Here is a 24,616-nt window from a genome sequence, read left to right as displayed (position 1 = left end):
GCTGCCTCCCATTTTGTGGGCAGACCAAGGACTTTGGCACTGAATAGCCAAGCACCATAAGGCCTTCAGGGGCTGCCTATCTTTTTGTGGCAGAAGCAGTTGTGTCCTGAGATCACTTTAATGGAAATATAAGTAGAGTAACTACTGAGTTGCCGGGAGAGGTTCGCATCATTCATACACTAAGTAAAACTATTCTTAAGTCTCCAGCATCAGAAGACTAATGATTGCGTCAAACCAAGAAAGGAGTAGATGGGATCAGTCATTATGATTTGTTCCAACATTGATCTTTATGCTATAAACAACTAGGAAAAGGTTGGTGCAGCTTGTCACAAGAGTTTTAGATAGGTACCATCTTGCACCTTGTATCGAACGTCATTACAAAGACACTTAATCTGCATCTCTCATCAGGGGAAGCAAAGCTCATTGCATTACTTGGAAAATTACCACTTTGCTGTTCAGAATTGTATCAGCTTGCTCTCCTTCCTAATTAAAAAATAATTTATTTACCCAAAGTTTTATTGTGCAAAACCAAGCATGCTGCGCCTAGGAAAGCACAGCACTAACTAAACATGGCCTTTGACAGAATTAGTACATAAGATCTTAGAAGCAATGCAGTGCTTTTCAGGGTCCAAGATCAGTGCTCATTTTTTGAGGGAAAGAAAAATCAAGACAAAAAGCCTTTCAAATAGTTTATCTTCAGCATTAAGGCCTAAGCCAAATAAAATTTCTGTATTCACACCTGTCATCTAGCCTGACATGGATTTAAGGATCTGGGCATTTTCTCACACCACAAAACAGGAATGTGTTGCCCACAGCTCACCATACAGTTTGAATACTGGGTTATACTGCTGTGATGCGTTACTCCAAAGCTAAGTTCTAAATCCCGTCTAAGACTTTGCTATACTTAAGCCATAGTGTTTTAATGTTGATGGAAATTATTACTATTTTACCTGCATTGCTGCATGCTGCATTTTTCACTCAACTTATGCAACATTAGGTAGTGTGGTAGCATGCACTTTAGTGGCACCCGAAGTTCTTAAACTGTGTTCAGTTACAGCTAATATTTCAGAAACTGATGTAGCAAACATACTGTAGATGCATGAAAAGCTTTACAAGTAAAGAAAGGTTTCCAGATATTTATTTCTGGAACTGTACACCAGGTATTAAAGTACAACAAATACAAAATAATGCTCAGTAAAATCAGTGTTTATGTACAAATATTAAAATCAAATGCAACAATAGCGACTTCCTCTTGAACATCTGATACTAAAACATGTTCCGATTGTCACTAGATTTGTTGTTATGCACAGGGTACTTACTTTGAACAGAGAACGACTGGAATCTCCATTTTATTAGGAGGACTATAACCATTCCTACTGTATTTTACAATTGATATTATCTTCCTCCTTCTTTCAATTAAAAACAGGAATAAAAAAAATAGTAACCTTGTCATTATTTTATAAATTACTGTATTTAGTTTCCCTGTCTGTAGACAAATGTGCTTGTAATACTGGGCAAATAGTGTCCCTGTTGGTCAGTTTATCCATTAGTTTACATTCAAAGTTGAAATATCCACTAGAGACTTTGGTTAAATTAAGTAGCATCACTATGTCCTACTTGATCTGAAGTTTTCCTATACTTTTGACCCTCAATTTTAGAAATCAAAAAAATTGCACAATTCATTGACCTAATTGTATACAATTTAGTATTCTTCAAACAGTATTGTACACCCTTCAAGTAAATTCCGCAGTTTGACCATGACAAGAGGAAAACTAAACATTTAAAAAACTAGCATGAGAAGATGATGTATGACTAATCAAAGTAAAAGTATTGCTATAATCACAGCACCAGTTACACTTCTAAATGAATTGGCTACCCTCTTTAGATTCCCTGTACATAAAAAGGATACATTTACCCAACACTGCAATTGCCCATTATGGATTTTTTGGTTTGTTTTGTATGAAGAAAAAGCGTGGCAAAGAACAAAGAATTCATCACAGTTTGTTACAAGAATTGTGCTTCACCATCTAAGAATCAAGGCAATGTAATTTCTTCATATGGCTGCAATTCAGTTATCTTCATGCTGACTTTCAAAACGCAATTCTTTTAATAAACAGTAACAAGTTCTCCATTTAAATGTTTAAACTGAGAGAAAAATAAGTAAGTCCAGCTTTCAAAAGAAAGTTCAATAAATAAGCTATTTTACATGGATAAAGTCATAGTGGTACAAATTTATGAATGTCACATCAAGCATGCACAAAAATGTTACTATACACAGAAGTAGTCAGAAAATATTGAAATAGATATCTAAAAAGATATGAAGAATTTACATATTTACAAAATCTTGCAAATTATTGCCTCATTTTAACAAGGAATTAAAAGTAAACGATACCAGCTAGCTAGCCAACCGGCTAAATAAGATCAGCATTTAAAAATCTATTAGACTAGCTGGAATTCATTTTTCTCTCATATCATTTTCTGAATTTTGGTCAAAAGTCTTTATTAAATAACTAAAGTGTCCATTCAACTTGCTGACAACCCAAACCTTAGACAAGTCTCTGTCTACATTACGAGCCCAGCAATGCATAGATAAACTGAATATATTACTGCATCAGCTAATAAGAATGGGCATGTTCATTTAAGTGCAACTGGTATAAGCATTCAGTCATCTTTGTATAACGATTTTTATACAGACCAGCCACTCACTGTAAACCCATAGATAAACTTGAATGCATAACAATGGAGAATTATGGCCAGTATTTTACAAAATTACATAAAATGTGTTGATTCATAAACAAAAAAAACAAGGTACAAAGTTCAGCACAAAACACAGCAACAAGAAGCTGACAACTTGGCTAAAAATGTCAGCGTACAACACAGGGCCAAGGCTACCCGTTATTTACTGTGTACTTACTAAAGTTACATATTTCAGATGTGCAAGTTAAGAACTGATTACAAAATTACTTCTACTTTTGTCCACTGTGCTAAACTATTTGTTTTTAATATGGTAAATGTGCTATTGCATAAACACTTCAAAGCAATCTTCATCACAATGCTGTAAAGAAAACTCCATACGCTGCATCCGAAACTCAGGATATCCGAAACTCGGGATATCAATGCAGTTCACAGTATGCGTAATAAATACCCTCTTCCCTTTCAAATATTAAAGTCACTACTTCCTAATTACTCAACATAACCTTGAAGCAACTATTACAAATATCAACAACGCAAGCTTAATCACTTGAATAATGAAAACAAACTAGTGGCAATTAAATTTGTAATACAAACAGTGCAAAGAAAAAAGCATGGAGGAAAAGGGGTAATCCTACTGAAGTAAGATCCGGATTCTCATCAAAAAACCCTACAAGTTGTATACTACACTATGTTACAAGCCAATATATGTTTGGTTTGACTCTCCTGTAAGAATTTAAGAATAAACATTTGCAAGACAAACTTCCTGGATGGCTAAATTGCACTCAATGTTCAAAATAAAAAAAAAAAATTACTGAAGTCAAAAAGTTCCTTTTATGGGAAACATTTTTACTCATCTTTTCCTATTTAACCAAGGTAGTGATGTCCTATTTTTGAGCCAATTACTTGCCAAAACAAAAAAATGCCATCCACACTAAAGAAAAAGTTTCAAATACATACTTCAAGGTTCTACTATTCCTATATAAACTAGATCATCCCTCAAACTGTAACACTTTGAACTGCAGTGCTCCAAACAATTTAAGATGTCTTCCAAAAGTAGACTGTCTGTTTAGCAGTAAATCCTAAGCTGTGCAGACTGTAGCTTTATAAAACACCACCTGCCTTAGGAAAGCTAAGGTACATGATTACATTAGTCTTCAAAGTTGTGGACAAAACCCATCCAAACACAATATAGCCTAAAACGTATCTGCTTAAGCCAGTAAGGAAGTTTGAAGTACACAGACACCTATGGCAGCATAATTACTTCTGTATAAGGTAGCCATGGCCTGTAATTTTGCAACAGCATCGAAGTGTAGGTCTTCACACTTTGCTCATGTTAAGTCCCTTGTGCTAGCTTCCACCAAGATGAACTTGCTGTTTTGTAAACTGAAGTGCTCTAGTTTAGTATCACATGAGAGAAGGTTCCATTTAAAAAACATCCTTGTACGTTTGTGCAGTTTAAATTAAAGAAATCCATCCCTGCCTTTATAAGAAAGAAAAACAAAACAAAACAAATGCTACATTGAGCAGGGATCGGGATCGGTACCTGTAAACATTGTTATTCCACTGCATCTGTTACGGCAAAAGTAACTTAGACTAAAGTCACTCCAATCCGTTCAGAACTTCTGTGCTGGTTTTGAAATGGTGGCCTCCGTCTACAGGCTTTAAAAAAACATGGAAGCAGAGCTTAAAGCTGCACCACAGAGTTCTCTTAGTCCCAAACTCTGCCAAATAACCTATGACATTTCCACATTTATGGACTGAAAAACGAAATTACTCTTGATAAATCAAGATACAGTTCTATACATACAAAGACATCACTGATGTCATAAAGTTCAAACTTCCAGTGAAAGACTAAGCAAACCTGATAGCTCCCATCAAGTTTACTACTACTGCATAAAGTACCCATTGTTTGTTTAGTTTTCCACAGTCATTCTGAGTGAAGGGCTGCATGTTGGTGAAGAGTGTGGGTATTGATAAAACCATTTGTCTCATTTGCAGATAGACTGCTGAAGTCAGCCACTGAAACAGCCATTTTGGCACTGGTAATATGGTGTGTGTGGTTCTCAAAGTCCACACCAAGGTTATTTACAGAGACATCATTCATGAAAGATTCTGGGACAGCAATTCCCATTTTCAATCTCTTTGCAGGTCTTTCTGTCTCCTCACTGCACATGTTTATTGGGTTTAGCTCTGAATGATAAAAGCCAGTCTCAAATAAATTAAAACAATCACTTTCACCATTGCTAGGTAAGTTAAGCAATTCTTCTGTTCCAACAGGCACGTGATTAACTGGTGCTCGGGGTAAGCTGTCCATAGAGGGAAAGGCGTCATCGAGGCAGTTCACGTCTGAAGTGTGGCAGACTGTAGCTACACTGTTTGTCAATGCTGAAAAAAAGATGAAGACAAATGCAAATGAAATAGCTGTTTACATAGTTACAACAAAAAGGTGGGTTTTTTTCTTGATTTACCTGTCAACTCATTGGCAGTGATAGAGTTCAGAATGCTTAGCTGTTGATCAGGAATGGTTTCTGTTCGACTATTAGATGTTAAGGCTGAAGAATGCACTGCTCCCCCAAGGGCTTCTGCTTCATCTACCAAACGATCCATGTAGTCCCTAAAAGAATATTGCATCCATAAATACTATTTAACTGAAAAGAAGGCCTAAAAATTATGATGGATTTAATTTTAGTTGCCATAGCCACTGCAGCATTATGCTGCAATGATAGAAGGAAAAGGAAAAGGAAGAGAAGTATCTTCCACATTTATGATTTGCAACAGAAAACATATTCCAAGCATGTTTTACTTACGTAACTCCTGGATGATGGTTGTATCTCTTCTTTCCAAATCTTGTTTGCTGAGCAAAGTAATCATAACGTTCTGACTTTTTCCACATGTAATAGAAAGCCACACACTCAGGAACTGTTCTGGTTCTTACCTAAAAGATGGCAAGAAGAACTGACAATATCAGTGTAAACCCTTATGTTTTGTCATCTGCCCAGCTCCCATTCCTGCATTCTAGTAGTATCTGGCACCAGCCAATTAAATTAGGAGACTTCAAACAGATCTATAGTTTCAAGTAAGTATTACGTTTGTTCTACTGTATGCTTTACTGGCTTTTGTAAAACTAGACTGAAACCGTACCTACGTTGAAGCATTTATATATATATATAATTATACATATATCAATTTTTTAAACTACGCAATAGACTCTCTCTTAAGATGGAAAAAGCTGAGCAAATCAATGACCTATAAGAAGCGAAACAGAAAAGACCTTGGGTACTTTTGGGTAGTCCAGAACTGTGGAGGCTTTGACAACAGATAATCACAACAGTAAATGCTTAAAGAACAAAATAAAATTATAGTCTTATTGAGAAGGTATAAAGGACTCAAAAGACCCATTCTGATCTATGTTAAGTCTTTGTCTCTTCCCCCAAAATGGAGGTTGCTATGTGAAGTCAGATTCTTGGAGAAAAAGTAATTACTTCTACCTATACTCACAATAGACTTTATCTGTTTTTAGATGCAGAAACATTTCACATAAACTGGAACTGTGGGCTGATGATTAAGTTTTACAACTATCATATACAAATCTATCCAGATGCAGTCTGGCAGTAAACTATAGTTAAGCTTAATAAACTTATAGCAAGATCAGAGGCAAATCCAAAGTGCCTTAGGTGTAGTAGACACAAACATACCAAGCAGGTGAAGAAATAAACGGATGTCCGTATGCTAGTATATAAAGTCCCAGTTAACAACCCTTTGCAGTACAGTGATAAGGAAACATCTCTTGCTAAATTTCTCCATGCACTAAATCATGTCTAGCTGACACTTTCCATATACAAGTGACATCAGCTTATGCTGGGTCCCAAAACTTTCCCTAGACTTTCTGCCATTATCTGGAAAAAAACCCACTGGACTTCTTAGACAGATGCTGGTCCATAGCGACAAATACAACAACCCACACACTTTGTTGCGTGTTGGAAAAAATATTTTAAAATTATTTCTTTGCATCTCCGATGAATTACTGTTTATTGGTAAGGTCCATTTAAAATCTGAAGAACCCAAACATTGTTTAGGACAGGTTAAAAGCAGGTACTGAGCAGGACTAGCTGACTGTTGTTGAACAGCAACGACAACCCTATGAAGTTTAGCAGAAATACAATAAAAACACCGGACTCCTGAAGAAAAAACCTCCAAGGTGGTACTAAAGCAAAAAGGAGATATGCAGGAAATCTGGAAACATCCATATTTGTCAACTGCTGCTTTTTGATTTAAAAAAAAAAAATTAAAAAAAAAATCACTAATCTTCAGGCACAGAGGAGTCAATCAGAAACAATCCAGATCAAGATTAGAACTCCTCCACTGGCCAGAAAACTGAGTACTGATGGATAACTACACTTCTGAAAACACAACGAACTAAGCCTGTTCCTGTAAACTTACACCTTCCTGGTGACAAAAATAAGTTAAGTAAATACATATTTTCCCCTCCCACAGCCATGGTATGGAAATACTGTAGTTCTAGGAGAAGCACACATTTAAACTGAATTATAATATAAATGCATAACTGGGAGTAATGTCAACGTAAGTTGATTTCAGAGAGAATACACTGACACATCTCGCAATGCCTAGCTTTTCCAGTGACATCTGAGGACAAATGAGCACAAAAATGCCAAGGTGGTTTTTAGTATGTTGGTCCTTACTTTACTCTTCTGCATAGCTCATGACAAATGTATTGCTTTAACAATTTTCAGCATCATATCATCTACCAATTCTTCTTCTTAACTGTAAAATACTAACCTTGTTTTTCTGTATGAGATGGAAGTCTTTTCCATAAATCAGAAGTGCATGTTCAAAGCTTCTGCATTCTTCTTCTGTCCATGCTGTCATCTCTTCTAGAGGATTACAAAAGTAGCACGATAAACTTGATTTCACTCACTAACCTTTTACAAAGAATTAAAGTATTTGTTGCTAATGGATGAAAATTCGAACGCATTCTAAAAAAATAATTATTTATATCCATGTTATTTCCTTTACTGTATAGATATCCTACCCAAAATCTAACACTTTTCTTCATAACAAATGATAGAAGAGTTTGATTTCCAAAATCTTTCATCCTTGAGGGCAAAGGACATTAAAAAGGTCTATTATTTCTGGAGAAGTTTGTCATCAAAAAGCAAGGTATGATAACATCACCGAAGTATAAAGTGAGATAATTTTTCTGAGTATTTCTTCTCACATAGGATACAAAGAACAGTAGTTGTCAGAAAAAGAGTGAAGGAAAAATCTGTTATGACAGATGTCTCAGGTTTGACCAAGTGAGCAGTACTTCGATTCAGCCATCACCAAAAAGAAGGCCTGGCTGAGATCAGCTCTGCTGTGCAAACAGAGAACTGTGCTAGGCCATATCTTCTCAGGAGTTACGAAGCCTACTAGGCCATGTCTTATCAGGAGCTAACAGTACCAGCCTGAGCAGGGACCACACAAAACTGCTACAGCTGCACACCTGCACGTACACCACGGTGGGAGTTGACTACAAATCAGTCACTTTACACTACAAATACCTGCAGCCACCCTCAAGCCCATTGAGTTCTCCTGTACAGAAGCAGGCTGAACAGATATGATCTGCCCTTAAGCAGGGAAGGGACACCTCTCAGGGCTACCCTTCAGGGCTGAGACATCCCTCACCTGGCACCTGATGGCTATTAAAAAGGTAAGTGGCATTTTACATTAAGCCTAAAAGTATATTCTATGCTAGCGATATCTGTATGTATCAAGCTATAGTTTAATTATTAGAGCAGCAGTAAGTAGTATGTGTTTGACCACCACCTAATTATTAGTTATTGTTAATCACTGTTAAAGCACTGTTTGCTATTCCATTATTAATTAAAATTTAATTACCAATAATAAATTAACTATAATTTGATCATTTAATTGGTAATAAAACCTTTTCATTAACACCGTAACAATGGCTTTTCTTAATAATTCACCTGCGACAACAATTGGAGAAGTTGGCAGGATGGCAGATTCAATCACTGACTCCTTACGGAGACACAGAGTTAACCCTTCACTGAAATTTTCAGATGACTGGGTGCATGAAAAACAGGATAATTGGAATAAGATAAAAGAACAGTTGAACCTTGTGAGAGGGAAACGGAAGTAATAATAACATACAAGATATTGAAGAGGTGTTTAGGAGCTGCATATCAGTATAAGGACTGCGAAGAACAAGAAATGAGAATGTTACAAGATGAGGTTGAACAAAGAAACAAAGAAAAAGATAAGAAATGCTGCTACCTCTGTGAATAGACTAATTGCTTAAACAACTTGGGGAGGAAACAGAAAAACGCAGGAAGGTAGAGAATAAACTCATGGTGCCAAATCCCTCCAGATCCTGTAAAAACTTGTAAGCCCATGATTTCCCTGGAAGACAGGGACAGAGATATTTGGCAGGACCCCAGTGAAGAATTTAGCAGTAAGAGTGAACTAGAATCAGAATTCAGTGTAGCCCCTGTGGTGATGTGACCCTGGCTGGACGCCAGGTGCCCACCAAAACCACTCTATTACTCCCCTCCTCAACCAGACAGGGGAAAGAAAATATAACAAAAGGCTCATGCACCAAGATAAGGACAGGGAGCGATCACTCAGCAGTTATTGTCACCGGCAAAACAGATTCAACTTGGGGAAATTTAATTTACTACTATTCAAATCAGAAAAACACCTTCCCCCCACCTCTTTCTTCTTCCCAGGCTTAACAATTCCTGATTTCTCTACCACCTCCCAAGTGACGCAGGGGTACGGGGACTGGGGGTTACGCTCAGTTCATCACATGTTGTTTCTGCTGCTTCTTCCTCCTCACACTCTTCCGCTGCTCCAGTGTGCGGTCCCTCCCACTGGAGACAGTTCTCCATGAACTTCTCCAGTGTGAGTCCTTCCCACACGCTGCGGTTCTTCTCATACAGTTCCCGTGTGTGTCCCTTCCACAGGGTGCAGTCCTTCAGGAACAGACTGCTCCCACATGGGTCCCCCACAGGGCCACACGTCCTGCCAGGAACCTGCTCCAGCATGGGCTTCCCATTGGTCACAGCCTCCTTCAGGCATTTTTAATTCTCATCTTGGAAAATAGCAGTGAACTTCAGCAGGTAGGGTGGATCATAGCATAATGGTTACTCTAAGAGACAGGCACTGAGTGTTATCATCCTTTATGATTCTTAATGAGGATGTAAGAAGTTCCACCTGACTTGCGGCAGCAGAGGAGCGTGAGTACTAGTCCTTAGGATAGAATTTTGGGCTCTGAACCATGAATGGGCAGAGATATTTTTCAATCCCCAAACAGATGGCTGAATCCCAGAGAGGTGTGGGTTTTAGGATACAACTCTACAATTGATACTTCCTTATTGGTTAGGTCTACACAATCTCTTCTTGTACCTGAGCTCCCTGAAGCACTGCTCTGACAGTCCTTCAGCTTTACCTCAGATGCTTAGCTTTCATAGCACCTAACTCATAAACACTCAAGCTCCCTTTGGATCCAATTCTGAGTAGGGAATATCTGCTCAAACTCCATTTCTGCTTTATGCAACACATATGTTAAAATACAGGACAAAGAACTGTCTTTCCTAAATGATAAACTCTGGTTTTTATTTAAGGGAGTAACAAAGTTAGGAACAAACAAGATGGAAGCTCATTTTCCACTGTAAACTTAAGCAAAGATCTCCACGCTCTAACAAAGACCTATGAAACAATATGGTAGAATGAGAAGGTTGGTAGAGCACAACATTAGCAAGTGAGAAAGAGAATGGGGCTTATTTATACAGCCAGCTATGTTATCCTGATTTTGGTATAAATGTCATCAAATTATAACTGATCGTGATCTCAAAAAGATACTGTAATATGGGTGAGAACTGTCTTATGGGAGCAAAATTATTGCTTCCCCCCCCCCCCCTCAGTCTGTGCTATTATTAACACAGCAATGGAGGAAAGAAGGTAAGGTCAAAATCTTCCTTCAATCATTACACAAGTTGCAAACTTCTCTAGCAGGAATTTCCAACAGGTCAACAGCCAGATGATATCTAATCTGTGATAAAGACTTCATAGAAAGGGATGTGTTCATCAATCTGATTCTTAGTCAAGGTTTTTCCACATAACTTTTCCCACTCTTTCCCCCACTCCCTGTCCCAAACACACATCTCTGAAAAAACAGGTACCCTCTCTTACCCTGAGATGCCTTTCCATTTGAGCAGTATCTCTCAATTGCTTCTTTAATATTATGGCTACTTTTAAGAAGTTCATACAGCGCCTATAAAATAGAAGAGTCTTTAGAAAAGAGTCCAAATTTGTAAATATCTGATCTAGACCTCTAGAGGTAGCCTTTCAGTGAGCATATCTAATGTAAAAAGAGGATTTATCTTCATACATGACACAAATATTAAAGTAACAACCAAAAGCAAAAACATCCAAAAGTTGAGGCAACGCTTAATTAAAAAAAAATTAAATCATGATAAGCAATTTAAAAAGCTGGATTTGTCAACAGCATGGCAATCAGAAACATCACAGATCACAACGCTGCCAACAATCCTGTAATTTTAAGCATGTGCTTACAACTACAAATAAGATCCTGACCCCAATAACACCTAATTAAAAAAAAATAAAGAAATATAGTATTTCTGCCTTTATAATACAAGGCAAAGAGAACACATGTTAATTGCAAAGCAATGTGTCACAAATGGAACAGGATATAAAACATACTTGTTCATTGTCCCGTGTATGTAGTCCTTCAGGAATTCTGCCAATCATTTTTTCATTTCCTGTTCTTAAGGAGGTTTCAAAAAGGTATTCTTTAACTTTACTTTCTGAGATCACGTCAGGTTTCCAAAGTAAATGGTCTTCATTTTCATAAGCTGTTAGAACAGAAACCCATTAACACCAGGTGTGACATTTTTAAGGCTGTAATATTACAAGCTATTTCAGAAAGACAAAGAACGTGAACACAGAAGTAATCAAATCAAGCACCATCACACCAATTTTAAGCTGCAGCTCACTTTTTCCCCAAAAGCTTCAGTTAAGAGACAGACTCTGCAGCGTGACATGGTAAAGAGATTCAGGTTCCATGAGGATAACTGACTGAACTCTTTATGACAAAGAGTCTTTACAGAGGAGCTTGTTGACAGCTAGATGATTCAAGTAAAATTACGCATATGTATTTATCATCTTAATATAAAAAATCTAGCAAACCCATTCAGTTTTACTCAGCTGTTTTAAAAAAAAACTAGTTTACAGTAAAAAAAGTGTAAGATACTAATATTTCAAATGTTACAAGCCCCACCCCACCCCCAAAAAAAAAGGTGGTGTCTAGTTGGTAATTTTCAACTAAAACTTGCCAAAAATTACTCAACAGAATGGAAATCTAACTCTCAATGTGGTAATACTGTTAAGAACTTGTATGTTGTATACTTTACAAGCGATCAGGATGCCTAGTCCTCCTTCATAGTCCACTAAAATCATGTATGCTCCTCTTAAGTAGCTTATTTGAAAGACAATATACTGGAAATACACTGGAAATACACAGGAGTTGGCCTGCACCTTTGTCGGTCTGTACTTGTTTTAATTATAAATTAAACTATAAACCCTTTGCTCTGATCAATAGATGTGATTAACACTGCACATAATGTTTCATGTACTCTCTTGGCAACACAGAATTAAGAGTTACTCAATTCAAACATGGAAGCGCAGTAGCTGTTACAGTAGAAGAGATGATTCTCAAATCTCTCATAGAACTACATGAAACAACATTAAACTAAGGTGAGGAATAAAATTACATCTTCTCTGAAAGTTTTGTTATAGCTAAAGAACACAAAAAGCTTCCTAACAGACATATTACAAGTGTAAAGCTTATAGCAGTGCAGAACTGCCTTCTAGCACAATCCTGGTAGCTGGGACTGTGTAGCAGAAACATAAGCCCCTGGTTGCCATCACAAACTCTTTAGGGAGTACAGAAAAGTCTTCGCAAAATCCTTCATCCTTACAGTCATGTCCAACCGCTCTCCAAGCACTGCTGATGCTCAGTTTCAACCTCCTTTATCAATCAAGACCACCCAGCACTTCTTGCTGGAGTGGATGACTGATAATCTCAAGAGGAGCTCCTCAGGCTCTCTGATCCCAGAGGTACCTCTTTTCTCTTGGCCACGCCAGCAGACAAGACTCTCACTGGTTCTCTCTAGCACCAGCTCACTTCAGAGAAAACTGTCAGACTAACCCCATCCTAGTCATCCTCTGGTTATTGGCATATTGGCATCATGATAAGCAATTAAAAAAGCTGGATTTGTCAACAGCATGGCAATCAGAAACATCACAGATCATAACGCTGCCAACAATCTTGTAATTTTAAGCATGTGCTTACATGCTTACACTTCTCTAGTTCTTGGCTGAGGAGAAGTCAAGATGTGTAAACAGTGAAAGGACTATGCAGATAGATCTGATTCTTACTCCTCCATTTCTTACAACCGGTAAGCATCATGCTTGATTCTTAGAAAACAGGAGACTTCCCTAGGTGTCTTAAGCAACACAGGAGATGTTCATTTGCTAATGCTTCCAGCTCCATCCATTTTTGAACGTGGAGAACAATGTTTGGTATGCAGTTGGTAATGATAAAATGACTTTATATACTTCATTAGAATAAAATCCCCGTGAAATGTGCCACCCACGAGCAAATTTATTTGCTTTTTGAATTCCACAGCTGTATGTACTACAGTTTTCTCACAGCACAGGTTTCTGAAGATACAAAATAAAACTCTGTTAAATAGGTTTTTTTTCCACTCTAGCACAACTGCAGATTTTAACCTAATTTTACACTGGAATAACAGCATACTGAAAACATCTTTTTAAAAGACAGCGTATCAGGACCTACATCATCTACTCATGCTATGGCAATTTAAAATAGTTTATTGCTTTCTTTTCCATAACCATTTTGTAACCCACATTGTTGTGCTATCTAAAAAACAAGCAAAGAAAAATACAATTTTGAAGATCTTCAGTGTAAACTAAGTTACATGCTCATAGCCCAATTATGATACTCTGATGAAAGTATTTACTCCTTGACTCATAGTCTGTGGCCTCCTTATATTACTAGATACTTCAGAACTAACACTGTAACCCACCCTCCAACATTTTCTTGAGAATGTCCTCTCAAAGTTGAAGAATCATATTTCTGAGATATAATTATGTGGTTGTGCTACTTCAATATTCTAGTGCCTTTTTTTTTTTAAGGTTTCAGACTTCAACTAAGCCACTGAACTTACCTTATAGATTTAAGTAATATTTATCAATCAACTGCTATGTGTAAGCAAAATAAAAAGCAAAACAGTGAGAACAACTTACCCTTTTCATCATCACTGTATCTGCCAACGTAAGGTGGAATTTCAGCCTGGTACTGTGAACCAACCATTATCTCCTGAAGATGGAAAAAAAATGAAAAGAGAAAGGTATTAACTTAATATTTTGTGTATGGAAGGACGAAAAATGCCTTAACCTGGCATTTGACAGAGTATTCCACAATTACAGTACTATTGTAGGTATGTGCTATAAATCTTACTGCATTTTTCTTAACAGTAAAGTTTTAACATTTTTTTAAAAAGATATAATTACCTTTCTCAAATCTTCAGATGAATTACCATTGTCTGCCTCTACATCTTCGCCCTCTGATTCCTTATCTCCATCACACGTAGTGTTTGCTTCAGACATGAAAGAAGTTTGTTTTTAGCTAGGAAGAATTTTCAGTTCAAACACAGAACTACAAAATATCATTTACTTTTCAAATGAGAACCTGCTTTTGTTCTGGAAAACACTTATCATGAGTCTGTTGATTCACATTTCTATCAGAAGTCTGTTAATCTATACTTCTATCAAACTAGCACAAAGTCAGAAGGCACTGGTACTTGTATACTGCTGAAGTGAAACATTTATCAACACAGCAGCTGAGACCATCTACTATATTTCTAACAGGCAAAAGGAAATGAGGTAATTTTTCATCAATTTTTTCAATAAAAGCTTATACCTTACAGAAAAGGTACGAGAAACTCAGAAGCTTTCAGGGCTGTGACTTAGCCTCAGGTTAATCACAAAGAAAGTAAACTTGAAGGCATGTCTTTATTACCTACTAAAACCTTTCATCAGAAGTTTTAATGGGCATTCAAAACATTCCTTGAACAAGGCTGCCTCAGCATGGAGTGAAGACAGATGAGAGAGCCACAAAACGGAATAAGCAGAAGACAGCAAAAGACTGCTTGTTCCTCTTTAACCTTTCTTTCTGTAGGAAGAACTACAGCAGAGCATTCCAAGCAATTCAAATACAGTACTCTATATAAGAACTCGTTTCAGAATCTGGAATGCGGTAGTACAAGGCTCTGAAGTAACTCTATTTTTATAGCTGTATAATCCCCCAACAGAATGGAATCTACAGTTCTGATACAACTGAAGCTACTTCGTATTCCTAAACTTCAGAGACAACATAAATAGGGTTGCAACTGTAGCTTCATCACAACTAAACAGAATCGTCAACATCAGAGACAGCATGCAAGAAGACTGTATGAGCTGGGGCTCTTCTTCTGTAGTCATTACTACAATCAGAAGTAGCAAGCAGGAAGCTAACCTGAATGCATGAAATAACAATATGCCTATATAATCACAGCCAGTTATTTTTTCCAATTGATGCAAATTTAATAAAAAAGCCTGTGTTATACATTAGACAGGTTTATCTCAAAACTTTTTGTTATCTTAGTATCTGAGAAATGGACAGAGACCAGAAAAGAAGATTAAACTGCCAACGGCACAGAGAACTGACATCTCGCTCCCTGAAATGGTGGACATTTGATTCTAAGATGTCCAGCCAAGAGTTCTAATAGAGAAAGTAACATTCTGATAGAAAACCATGATAGCTGAAAACAAACATGACTGTTTCTTAACCCTTATTAAGATGAGAGGCTAACCATTTTTTCTGTAAAGCTGCCACACTTTCAGTGTCATAGTCATTAACTTAAGTGCCAGCAAGTTTGGGCTTAAGTTTCAGTTACTTAGTTAATTAACTGAAAAAAGGGCATAACAGTTTTTAAGGGTATTGTATCTCTTCCATACAAATGTCTATTACACAATCACCATGATGCACAGGGCTTTCATTGCTGATGACTGAGGCAGCAGACCCACTTTATCATCCCCCTTCTCTAGAGGAATGAACCCCCCCCAGGAATAGCTTAAGATACTTGCCAAATTAAAACTGTGACAAAACTCCTCCACACTGCTCGAACTCTAGTACACCAGTGAACAAATAAGCTGCAACAGGCAATGAGGAATATCTTCTCCAGGTTGGGTAAGTGAACCACTGGTTCTCAAGTCTTTCCCAACAAAGCTCCACGGGTAGTGATTTTTGGTGGTCATGGGTTTATAGGTCCCATCCCATATAAAAATCACTTTGGCTCACCCTATGAAGTCCTACAGAAAAGTGTTGAATGTGTGAAGGGAAATAATCTTAAGCAAACTGCATCCCAATATACAACCACAGGCTGCATGGAAGAGTCACTGGCTTAAAAACAGCAGCAAGTATTTCAGTAGAGTAACACTACTTTCAGAGAATGAGTTACATATTCATGTAATTCACTAACATACTGAAAACCATTAAGGGTGACACCAATACAATAACTTCATAATTAATAGTTGATGCAGTATTTGTAGAGAAAATACTTTTACTTATGCTTTGAGCATAGTACCAAATTTTAGGTAATCAGCAATACCAACCAAAGACAATATTCATGGTACAGCATCCTGCAAAGCACTGTTTTTCAATTCCTGGTAAAGTCAGCACTACTCTTCGATTTTCACACTTTAAACTCGGAAGCTATATACAATGCTAAGACTTTTTGAGTACTATTATAAAAGGAGGTTTCCTACATCTTAATGGCCGAGGAAAGAAGTCAGTAGCCTCATGTGAAGTAACTGATGGTGTCAAGTCATCAGCAGAGGACTGTGTTTCTTCATCATCACCTGACAAGAGGTCTTTAGCGATTTCCTCCTGTATTATTAAAATAAAAAAATAAAACCTCAGATTGACTATTAAGTAGACTGGTGAGCATTTAGATTCAGCAAACTGTAAGTCCCATTAATTAAAATCAGTTACTTCACCACAAATGAATTTAGCAGACCATACTCCCTTAATTAAAAAGCAAGTTTGCTCTTCCTAAATCTAAGAGCAAATATAAGCATTTACTTCAGAGCTGAACACAGGGGTTCATTTCCCCTTTGTCTTCTGTTAAAATAAACACACAAGAAGTAACTTCAGCAAGCACCAATGTCAGATGTTCCTCCAACTGCTTCCAAAGAAAAATGCCAGTAAAAACTGCCTCAAATCTTTAGAATTCCGTCATTCTTTCTATCACAGTTATACAAAAGCTTTAAAAAGCTATTACCTCTTAAACTTGGGGTGGGTTTGTTTTTCTTTTTTAAATAATAAAATCAAACAGCCAGGCACTTTTGTAGACTTTTGCTGAGAGGACAGTTACAGATAACAGACAACCTGTTATCTTCCCAGACCACAAAAAACATGGTATTTCTGTAAGTTTAAACCAAAGATATTAAGAAAGAAGAATCACACTTCCTTCAGTAGCAGACATATTTGAACTCCTCCGCATAAAGGAGTTAGGAAGGGAAAGAACTGTATTAGACAACAAGCTGACTACACTTTCGTAGTCTCAACACAATCATGAATCCTAATGAGAATCAGATGTGCAGAGCCATCATGATACACTACTTTCTGTGGAGCTCATACTCAGAGAAAAAAAAAAAAAGGCATATACTTACTACCTACATACTTAGAATCCGAACTACTAGCTGCATATGCTTTGTAACAACAAATCATACTAAAATCTCAGAACTCAAAAGTTAGCTTGCAAATCACAAAACCTGAACTTTCAGGTTTTTACATCAGCAACGCAACACAAGTCACTGCACATAAAACCCCTCTTTCACTCCACAAAGTTGTAACCTTTCCAAATGATACGTCTTTGAAAGCAAAACACCAAAACATTCAGGAGTGCATTTTCAAGATATTCACAAATGCTTTGATGTGTGTTGGAAGCCAGAATAAAGACTTCTGGACATAATCAAAAAAACGCACCTATTCGAAGGTTTTTGGATGTGTTTTAGAAGAACACTTTTTCATTTCTCATTTGTGGTAATATAGCGCCACTAAAGTTGCTATCCATTTTTAGGTGCAATAACTATAATTAGAATCAGATCCTCTATATCCTTGCAAAAGGGTGAATTCAGAGTAGTATTGTATAAAGAATTTAACACAAGTATATATTTTTTAACACCAAGAGATAGTGAAATATAATTTAAGGTCACCTGGATTTCTGCTTTTAAACCATATTAAGGTGAAAACAGTTCCAACTTACTTTATCTAGAGTCATATCTGGAAGTTCATCTGCAAGTTCACTTGGAGAGCTATCTGCACTGGAACCTGCCATAACTGGAATCGTGGGTTCATAGCCATAGAATGCCAGTAAGTCTTCCAATGGCATGTTTCCTTCCTAATACAAGAGGATTTACAAACATTTCAACATGTTACCAAATACTTGTAAACAGTTCAGGCTTAAAAGGATAAGACATATTTTGAAGACCAAAATTGACAAACAAACAAAGAAAAACTTAATTGAAAGCAGGAATCTTGATTATAAATATTATAAACACTATTTTCAGGCACGGGATTGAAAATAATTCATAACCATGTCTCGGCATATAGTGAAGTCTCATCAAACTATTGAAGAAAACTGTTTACTGCATGAAACTAAAGAGTAATTCTTAAAAATATTCTCCTTATCTTATTCATACTCTAGAGTATGATTTGCCTGTATTTCTTCAAGAAAGAAGATAATCTAGAAACATTAACAACTGCCCTACAAGACAGAAATGCAGAAAACCTTCCAAGACTTTAGTCCTACATAGTTACAGCTCCAAGTGTGCAAAAACCCAGAAAAGTAAATCAATACAGCAACTTTTAAGCCCCCCCCCTCCATCTCCTGCACAATGTATTTTATAATGACTGTTGAGAAGGTAATAGGAGAAAGACAGAAAGCAAAAATCAAGACAAACACTTGATTTATAACCTGTTTTTTCAACAGCTTCTGATTAAGTGATTTTAGTCTCATCATACTTGCATCCTAATACAATTAATAAAACAATAAACAGTGGAGATTTTTTTAGTTACCTGATTCAATATTAAAAATATTTTCTAATATTTATACCTTTAAAAGTTATATTACCTTTAAAAATTTCTTGTTGAATTCATACACTGATTAAATTACTTGTTTTCTTTAGTCAGCTAAGGTCTTAGTCCTGCAAAGACTTTTCACAATGGGTAAACACAAACTCATATCCAAGTCTTTCCAGGATCGGGACCTAAAGTAATAAAGTGTTTCAGATGAGTGGCTCTCAGTTCTTCTTCCTTTTATTATAGAAGCAATAAGATAATTTTGTGGAGTGGTAACAGGACCAAATAAAAAAACCAAAACCCAAAAACACAGGAGTATGAATACTGTCAACTCCACACTTAGAAAATTTGTTTTTACATGGACTACAAAAACACAGCCTCACATATAATGCTAAAAATTACATTTTCCTGGAACTCTGTTGACCAAGATCTGCAGTTATGCTGAGTGGTGTAAGCAGGTCACCAAACAGTAATGCAAGCAGCATCAGTTTGTGGGTGTTCAGCATTCAGCAGGTGTTTAAAAAAATGGGTGATGCACTGTCACAGATGAACAAGAAGTGTAAACAGGAGAAACATGTAATTATAGAGTGTAAAATGGAATAGGAAAAGCCAAGGAGCATGCTGGTCATTCTGTACACCCACCAAATGCCAAACTGATGAAACTATGACAGAGAACTACCATTTACATAGTAAACGAATGTGATCCATCATGCCTAAAACAGGACTGTTTGTGTGCATATTGGAAAAGCAAAACATGACCAACAGAATGAAATACAGCTAGTTGTCACTCAACAGTATGCAAAACATACAGTTTCAACTTAAGGAACTTACAAAAATCAGAAGTGATAAGCTATATTAGATGATAGGACTCAAAAATCTGCCTCAGTGGTTTCTTTAGCTAAGTGAAAGAACTACTAAATGAAAAGGAAGAATATGAACTTAACATAACACTAATTCCTTTGAGAAGCTAAGTTCAGGCTTTTTGTGGGGATGCAATGCTGTATCTTAACCAAACCTGAGTTTCTTTTGTTTTTAAACAAGCTGCAAAGGCATGTTGTAGGAAACTGCATTATACAATACAAACTGAGGAAAAGGTTGAGTATCCTTTTCCCTAGAGAAGTTACAACATGTACGGACATTTATGAGAGAGAGAGACACTCTTACCTTTTCTAAGTCTTCAATTTCAGAGCCGAAATTCTTACTTTCTTCCATCATTTCCTCTTCTTCAAGAGTTCGCTCATCATCATAATCATGTACCAACATTTCAGCAGACGGGTCAAAGTCATGATCCTCAGATGATAAAGAGCCAACTGTAAAAAAAACAACAAAACCAATCTAATTTGAGTAATTTTTTTTGGTTTTTACGCCAACATATGAAACTACAAGACAGAAAAAATGATGGTTGCATGTGTTTGTTTGTTTTTTTTTTAACACACAGGCTCAGAACTCTCAATGGAATAAATGGAACAAATTCCTAACCACTTCACATTCAGCGGTTTTATCTGATGTTCCCTTTCTGTATTTCTAAGTAATAGGTGCAGTTTTTTCTCTTGCAGTATAGACTACTTGAGAGAGCTACATCAACTACTAAAACGGAGTTTCAGAAAGTACAATCCCAAATTAACACTTCACTAAATAAAAGATTGTTCAAAACATCTTGAAATCATCATGAAGGCAAAAAGCACACACGTAACAAGACTTCAGACGCTGCAAGCCTGATTTATAGACTCCAATTCTATTTACATGACTTATATGGTAATAAGCATAGTTTTTCCACTGGTAAACAGCTAACTTAGGTTATGAATCAGCTTCCTACTAACAGCAAAATAAAGTGAGACTCACTTCAGATTACTTTAGCCTCACAGATGGATCTTTTATTAAAACTAATTTAATTCTTAGCACTTGATCTAGAAAGGAAGAATAAACATAGCAGAGTTCCAAGAAACACTGAGGAAAACATACCAGAAATAACAAAAAGCTTCTAATGGACCACATTAATTAACAAGCCATTGTGACACCTCTATGGTCTAACAGAAGCTTTTTCCCTACTCAAGAGGACACTGATAAGTCATCAAAAAAGTCCTGTTATTAAGTGCATTTTGTCAAGCGTTAGAAAGGTTAGCATTAGATTCAACAAGTTTTAAAGATGCAAATATTCTGCACCTCAAAGTCACTGTTCTACAACGAAAATCACTGAATAAGAAAGTTGTTTTCTTCTTTAACGTTCACTTTTTTCAGCTTCCAGGAAGGAGAAAACAAACAGATTAGGATATTTCTCTTTCACTTCTTGTTTCCCCTTCTAGTTCTCACATACTAGTGCTCTGTTGCAATCGTTGACTTACAAGCAGCAAAGAAAATGTTTAATAAGAATTGTTTCCATGGAAGAACTTCTTCAGAACTTTTGAAGTTAACAGCTACAAATTTTAAATCCTCTTCAGAAAAATAAAGCAGTATCCGTCCTTGCACTGCTTCCAGCCTTGAAAAGAGACCATTGTATATACTAACACTTCTCAGTCTTAATGCTTCTAACTAATTTTTCAGCAATTATGCTAAGAGTTAATTCCTTATATGCACGTAATTACAGTACACTTTTATCTGTTTAGCTCACTCAAGGCTTTACTGTTGAAGTTCGTAATATATGTTGAGAAATACTGAGGCCCAAACCATTTTTTATTCATGTACTATTCATATTATGGTCTCACAGACCTTTCAGTACAGCTGATAACACTACTCCAATTACAATAATGACATTACACATCCGATTTTCCTGCTGTTGGCCATCACATCCTTATCCAATTTTAAGGAAGTGTCAACTGCCTTAATCTAATATGTATTTATATGTATTTGTGCTCAAGATTATTGCTCCTTATTACCGTTGTAACTCATTATATGTTTAAGTAACTGAAGTGGAAGTCCTATTTCACTCACAAGACTTCAAATAAAAAAAGTCCCGCTTCTTTAGTACCTCTGAATGCTCAACATCCCCTTTAAGATATTCAAAACCATACTAAAAAATACAAGCTCAATAAATTTCATAAGAATAGTTAAAAAAGATGACAGCCAGTGCGGAAGGCAGTTACACAGAAAAAAAGACAGTTCCCAAATACTTCTTCAATGGTAGCCCTGCTGATGTTAACTATGCTTGCTTGTGTAAAGTATTCCAAAGAACTTTAACAGCAGACAAAGACCTAAAAATTACTTATGATTATGATTTTAAACATTTCCTGTTAGTACCAAGAAGTCAAAAATTTACACAAGCCTGTAGTTATCAGCAACAAGACAGTCTTTCTCCAGGTTACACGGCTTTACTGAGATGCTGACTTAAGATTGCTACAAAACTTTGTTTTCATTTTGGGTTCTGAGCAGCCAATTACTAACTGCAACCGGAGTTAAAGGAAGGACTCCACAGCGCACATCTCCGTTTCTTAAAAATCTGGCAGGCGGTTAATTGCGTGCACACGAAGCATTAGGAAAGCTACGAGGACATAAATTTGGGAAGGAGCAGGAAAGAGAGTGGTGTGCGGACGGCAGGCCGGGTGCCGGAGCCGGGCGAGGACGAACCTGGGCTCGAACTCCCAAAGGAAGCCTGCGGGGAGAAGAGAGAGCGAGGTGAGGGCGGGCTCCCTCCGGCCCGGCAGCAGGCAGGGGTCTTCGTTCACGCTCCTTCCCCCCGCCTCCGAGGCTGCCCCCTTCCGCCGCTCCCCACCGGCCTCGGCCCCGGCGTCCCGCCCCGCTGTCCCCTCCATCCCGTTCACCCTCTCCCACCCCTCCTCATCTCGCTCGCTCGCCGCCAGCCCCTCTCCTTCCCTCCTCCTCCGCCGGCACAAGCCCCCCCCAGGCGCCGCGCCCGGCCGGGCCGACGCTCCCGCTCTCTCCGGGCCCGGCCCCGGCCGGGACATGACAGGGGCCGGCAGCGGCGGAGGCTGCCGGACCGGCCGCCGCCTCTTCCCCACTCCCAGCCCCGGGCTCGCTCCTCCTCCCTCCCGCCGGGCGTTTCTCTATCGCCCGCGCTGCGGCGGCGGCTCCGCCGGCCCGTCCCGCTCCCCCCGGGGCCGCGCCGCGCCGGCCGCGCCCCCCTCCGCGCCCGGCCGCGGCCTGTCGGGCCGCCCGCGGGCTGCGAACTCGGCACCCGCGCAGCGCGGCGCCCGCCGTGCGGCCTAGTCGCGCAGGCTCCCCGCTGCCCCGGCGCCGGGAGCTCCGCCGGCCGCCCCGCCGCCCCGCCGGCCTCCCTGCACCGCCGAACCGCCCCAGAGGCGCCTTACGGGGATGTCGAGGCGGGTGCGGGGGGCCTGCCGGCGACGGGGCCCCGCGGGGAGCCGGCCGAACACCCGGCGCCCCAGCCCGCTTTCCCCCGCTCACCTCCGCCATATTGGGACGATTGGGCTGAGGAACAGCGCTGCGCCGAGTGCCCGGATGGGGCCGCTAAGCCAATGGCAGCCGCCGAGCCCTAGCCGGAGCCGGCCGAGGAGCGGAGGGGCCGGCGGGACCGGGCTAGGGAGGAGGAGGCGGCGCCGGGGTAGGGCGCTTTGCCCGCCCCGGCCCGCCGCGCCCCGGCCCCGCCCCGGCCGGCGAGGGCGCTCTGCCCGCCCCGGGCCGCCGCGCCCCGGCCGCGCCCCGGCCCCCGCCCCGGCCGGAGAGGGCGCTCGGCGCCCGCCGCCCAGCCCGGGCCAGAGAGGGGGCGCGGCGCCGGCCGCCACCCGGCCCGCTGGGGGGGGCATGGGCCGGTGGATGCGCTCGCCCCGCGGCGTGGCCAGCGGAGGCCCCCGCCGTGCCGCCTGCGGGGCCCCGAGGCCGGCTGGAGCCCGGGTGACTCGGACACCTCCCGTCAGGGCCAGCGCGGCTCCGGCGGCGGCAGCTCTGCCGCCCTGCCCCGGGGCCGAGGGTGCCGGGCCGCGCCGGTACCTGCCGGGCCACCCGCACTCCCCTCGGCGTCGGGCCCCTTCCCGGTGCTGGCGCGGAGCAGCGCTGCCAGTTACACCGGCACCCGGCCGCCGCCGCGGCTGGAGCAGGAGGCACAGCGTCGGGGCCGTCAGACCTGCTTGCTTTGGGTTGCCTGCTCTGGCTTAGAGGGAGAAAGCGAAATTTACTTTGCAGTGGGGGGTTCTGTCTAAAAGTTCAGGCGTTTCACATGCAAGTAATATTTGTTTCAATTTTTTTCAGTGGTATTTTTTGTCCTGGTACACATGAAGTGGGAATTGCGGCATTTTCAGCTTGGTTCCTTCATCCCAGGCTGTAAGGACTCACAATTTCAGTTTTGGAGTCACACGTTCCCACTTCTGGCCGGGATAGCCCCTGCTGTACAGGTGTGTCGGATACTGCTCTGCTGGCGGGTGGTGGGCATCACGGCAACGCTCCGGTGCAATAGTGCCCCAGCTGCATCCCACCCGTGGGATTCTGGAGGCCCAAGGCTGCACCACAAAGTGAACAGCTTTGGATGTGTCCTAAGTTGGGTTCGCAGACTGTCCTAGTTTCAGCTGGGACAGAGCTAATTTTCTTCTCAGTAGCTGGTGCAGTGCTGTTTTGGGTTTGGTGTGAGAACAATGCTGATGGCACACTGATGGTTTTAGTTGTTGCTGGGTGATGTTTATATGAAGTCAAGGACTTATTGGTTTCTCAGGTCCTGCCAGCCAGAGGACTGGAGGGGCACGGGAAACTGGGAGGGGGCACAGCCAG

General features: G+C 39.7%; 1 protein-coding gene across 4 annotated transcripts; it reads right to left on the bottom strand.

Annotated features, from left to right (window-relative positions):
• Positions 1-1,121: 1,121 nt before the first annotated feature.
• Positions 1,122-23,439, bottom strand: MIER3 (MIER family member 3). 4 transcript variants are annotated; one of them, XM_040580137.1, is made up of 13 exons: positions 23,303-23,439; positions 22,505-22,529; positions 20,108-20,253; positions 18,129-18,263; positions 16,627-16,747; positions 14,332-14,417; positions 14,065-14,137; positions 11,437-11,588; positions 10,906-10,987; positions 7,492-7,586; positions 5,502-5,629; positions 5,163-5,308; positions 1,122-5,079 (listed from the first exon to the last, which is right to left on the bottom strand). In XM_040580137.1, the coding sequence occupies exons 1-13, from the start codon at positions 23,309-23,311 to the stop codon at positions 4,622-4,624; spliced, it is 1,656 nt and encodes a 551-aa protein (XP_040436071.1). In that variant the 5' UTR covers positions 23,312-23,439; the 3' UTR covers positions 1,122-4,621. The 4 variants fall into 4 exon arrangements, with proteins under 4 accessions (XP_040436071.1, XP_040436072.1, XP_040436073.1 ...); XM_040580138.1 differs by having other exon boundaries at positions 7,492-7,583; XM_040580139.1 differs by lacking the exons at positions 22,505-22,529; positions 23,303-23,439 and adding an exon at positions 21,286-22,488.
• Between the last annotated feature and the right edge of the window lie 1,177 nt (positions 23,440-24,616).

The sequence above is a fragment of the Falco naumanni genome, chromosome Z, assembly GCF_017639655.2.
Source record: "Falco naumanni isolate bFalNau1 chromosome Z, bFalNau1.pat, whole genome shotgun sequence".
In the NCBI taxonomy this organism is placed as follows: domain Eukaryota; kingdom Metazoa; phylum Chordata; class Aves; order Falconiformes; family Falconidae; genus Falco; species Falco naumanni.
The sequence above is the reverse complement of the archived record's forward strand: the minus strand, read 5'-3'. Positions and strand labels throughout refer to the sequence as shown.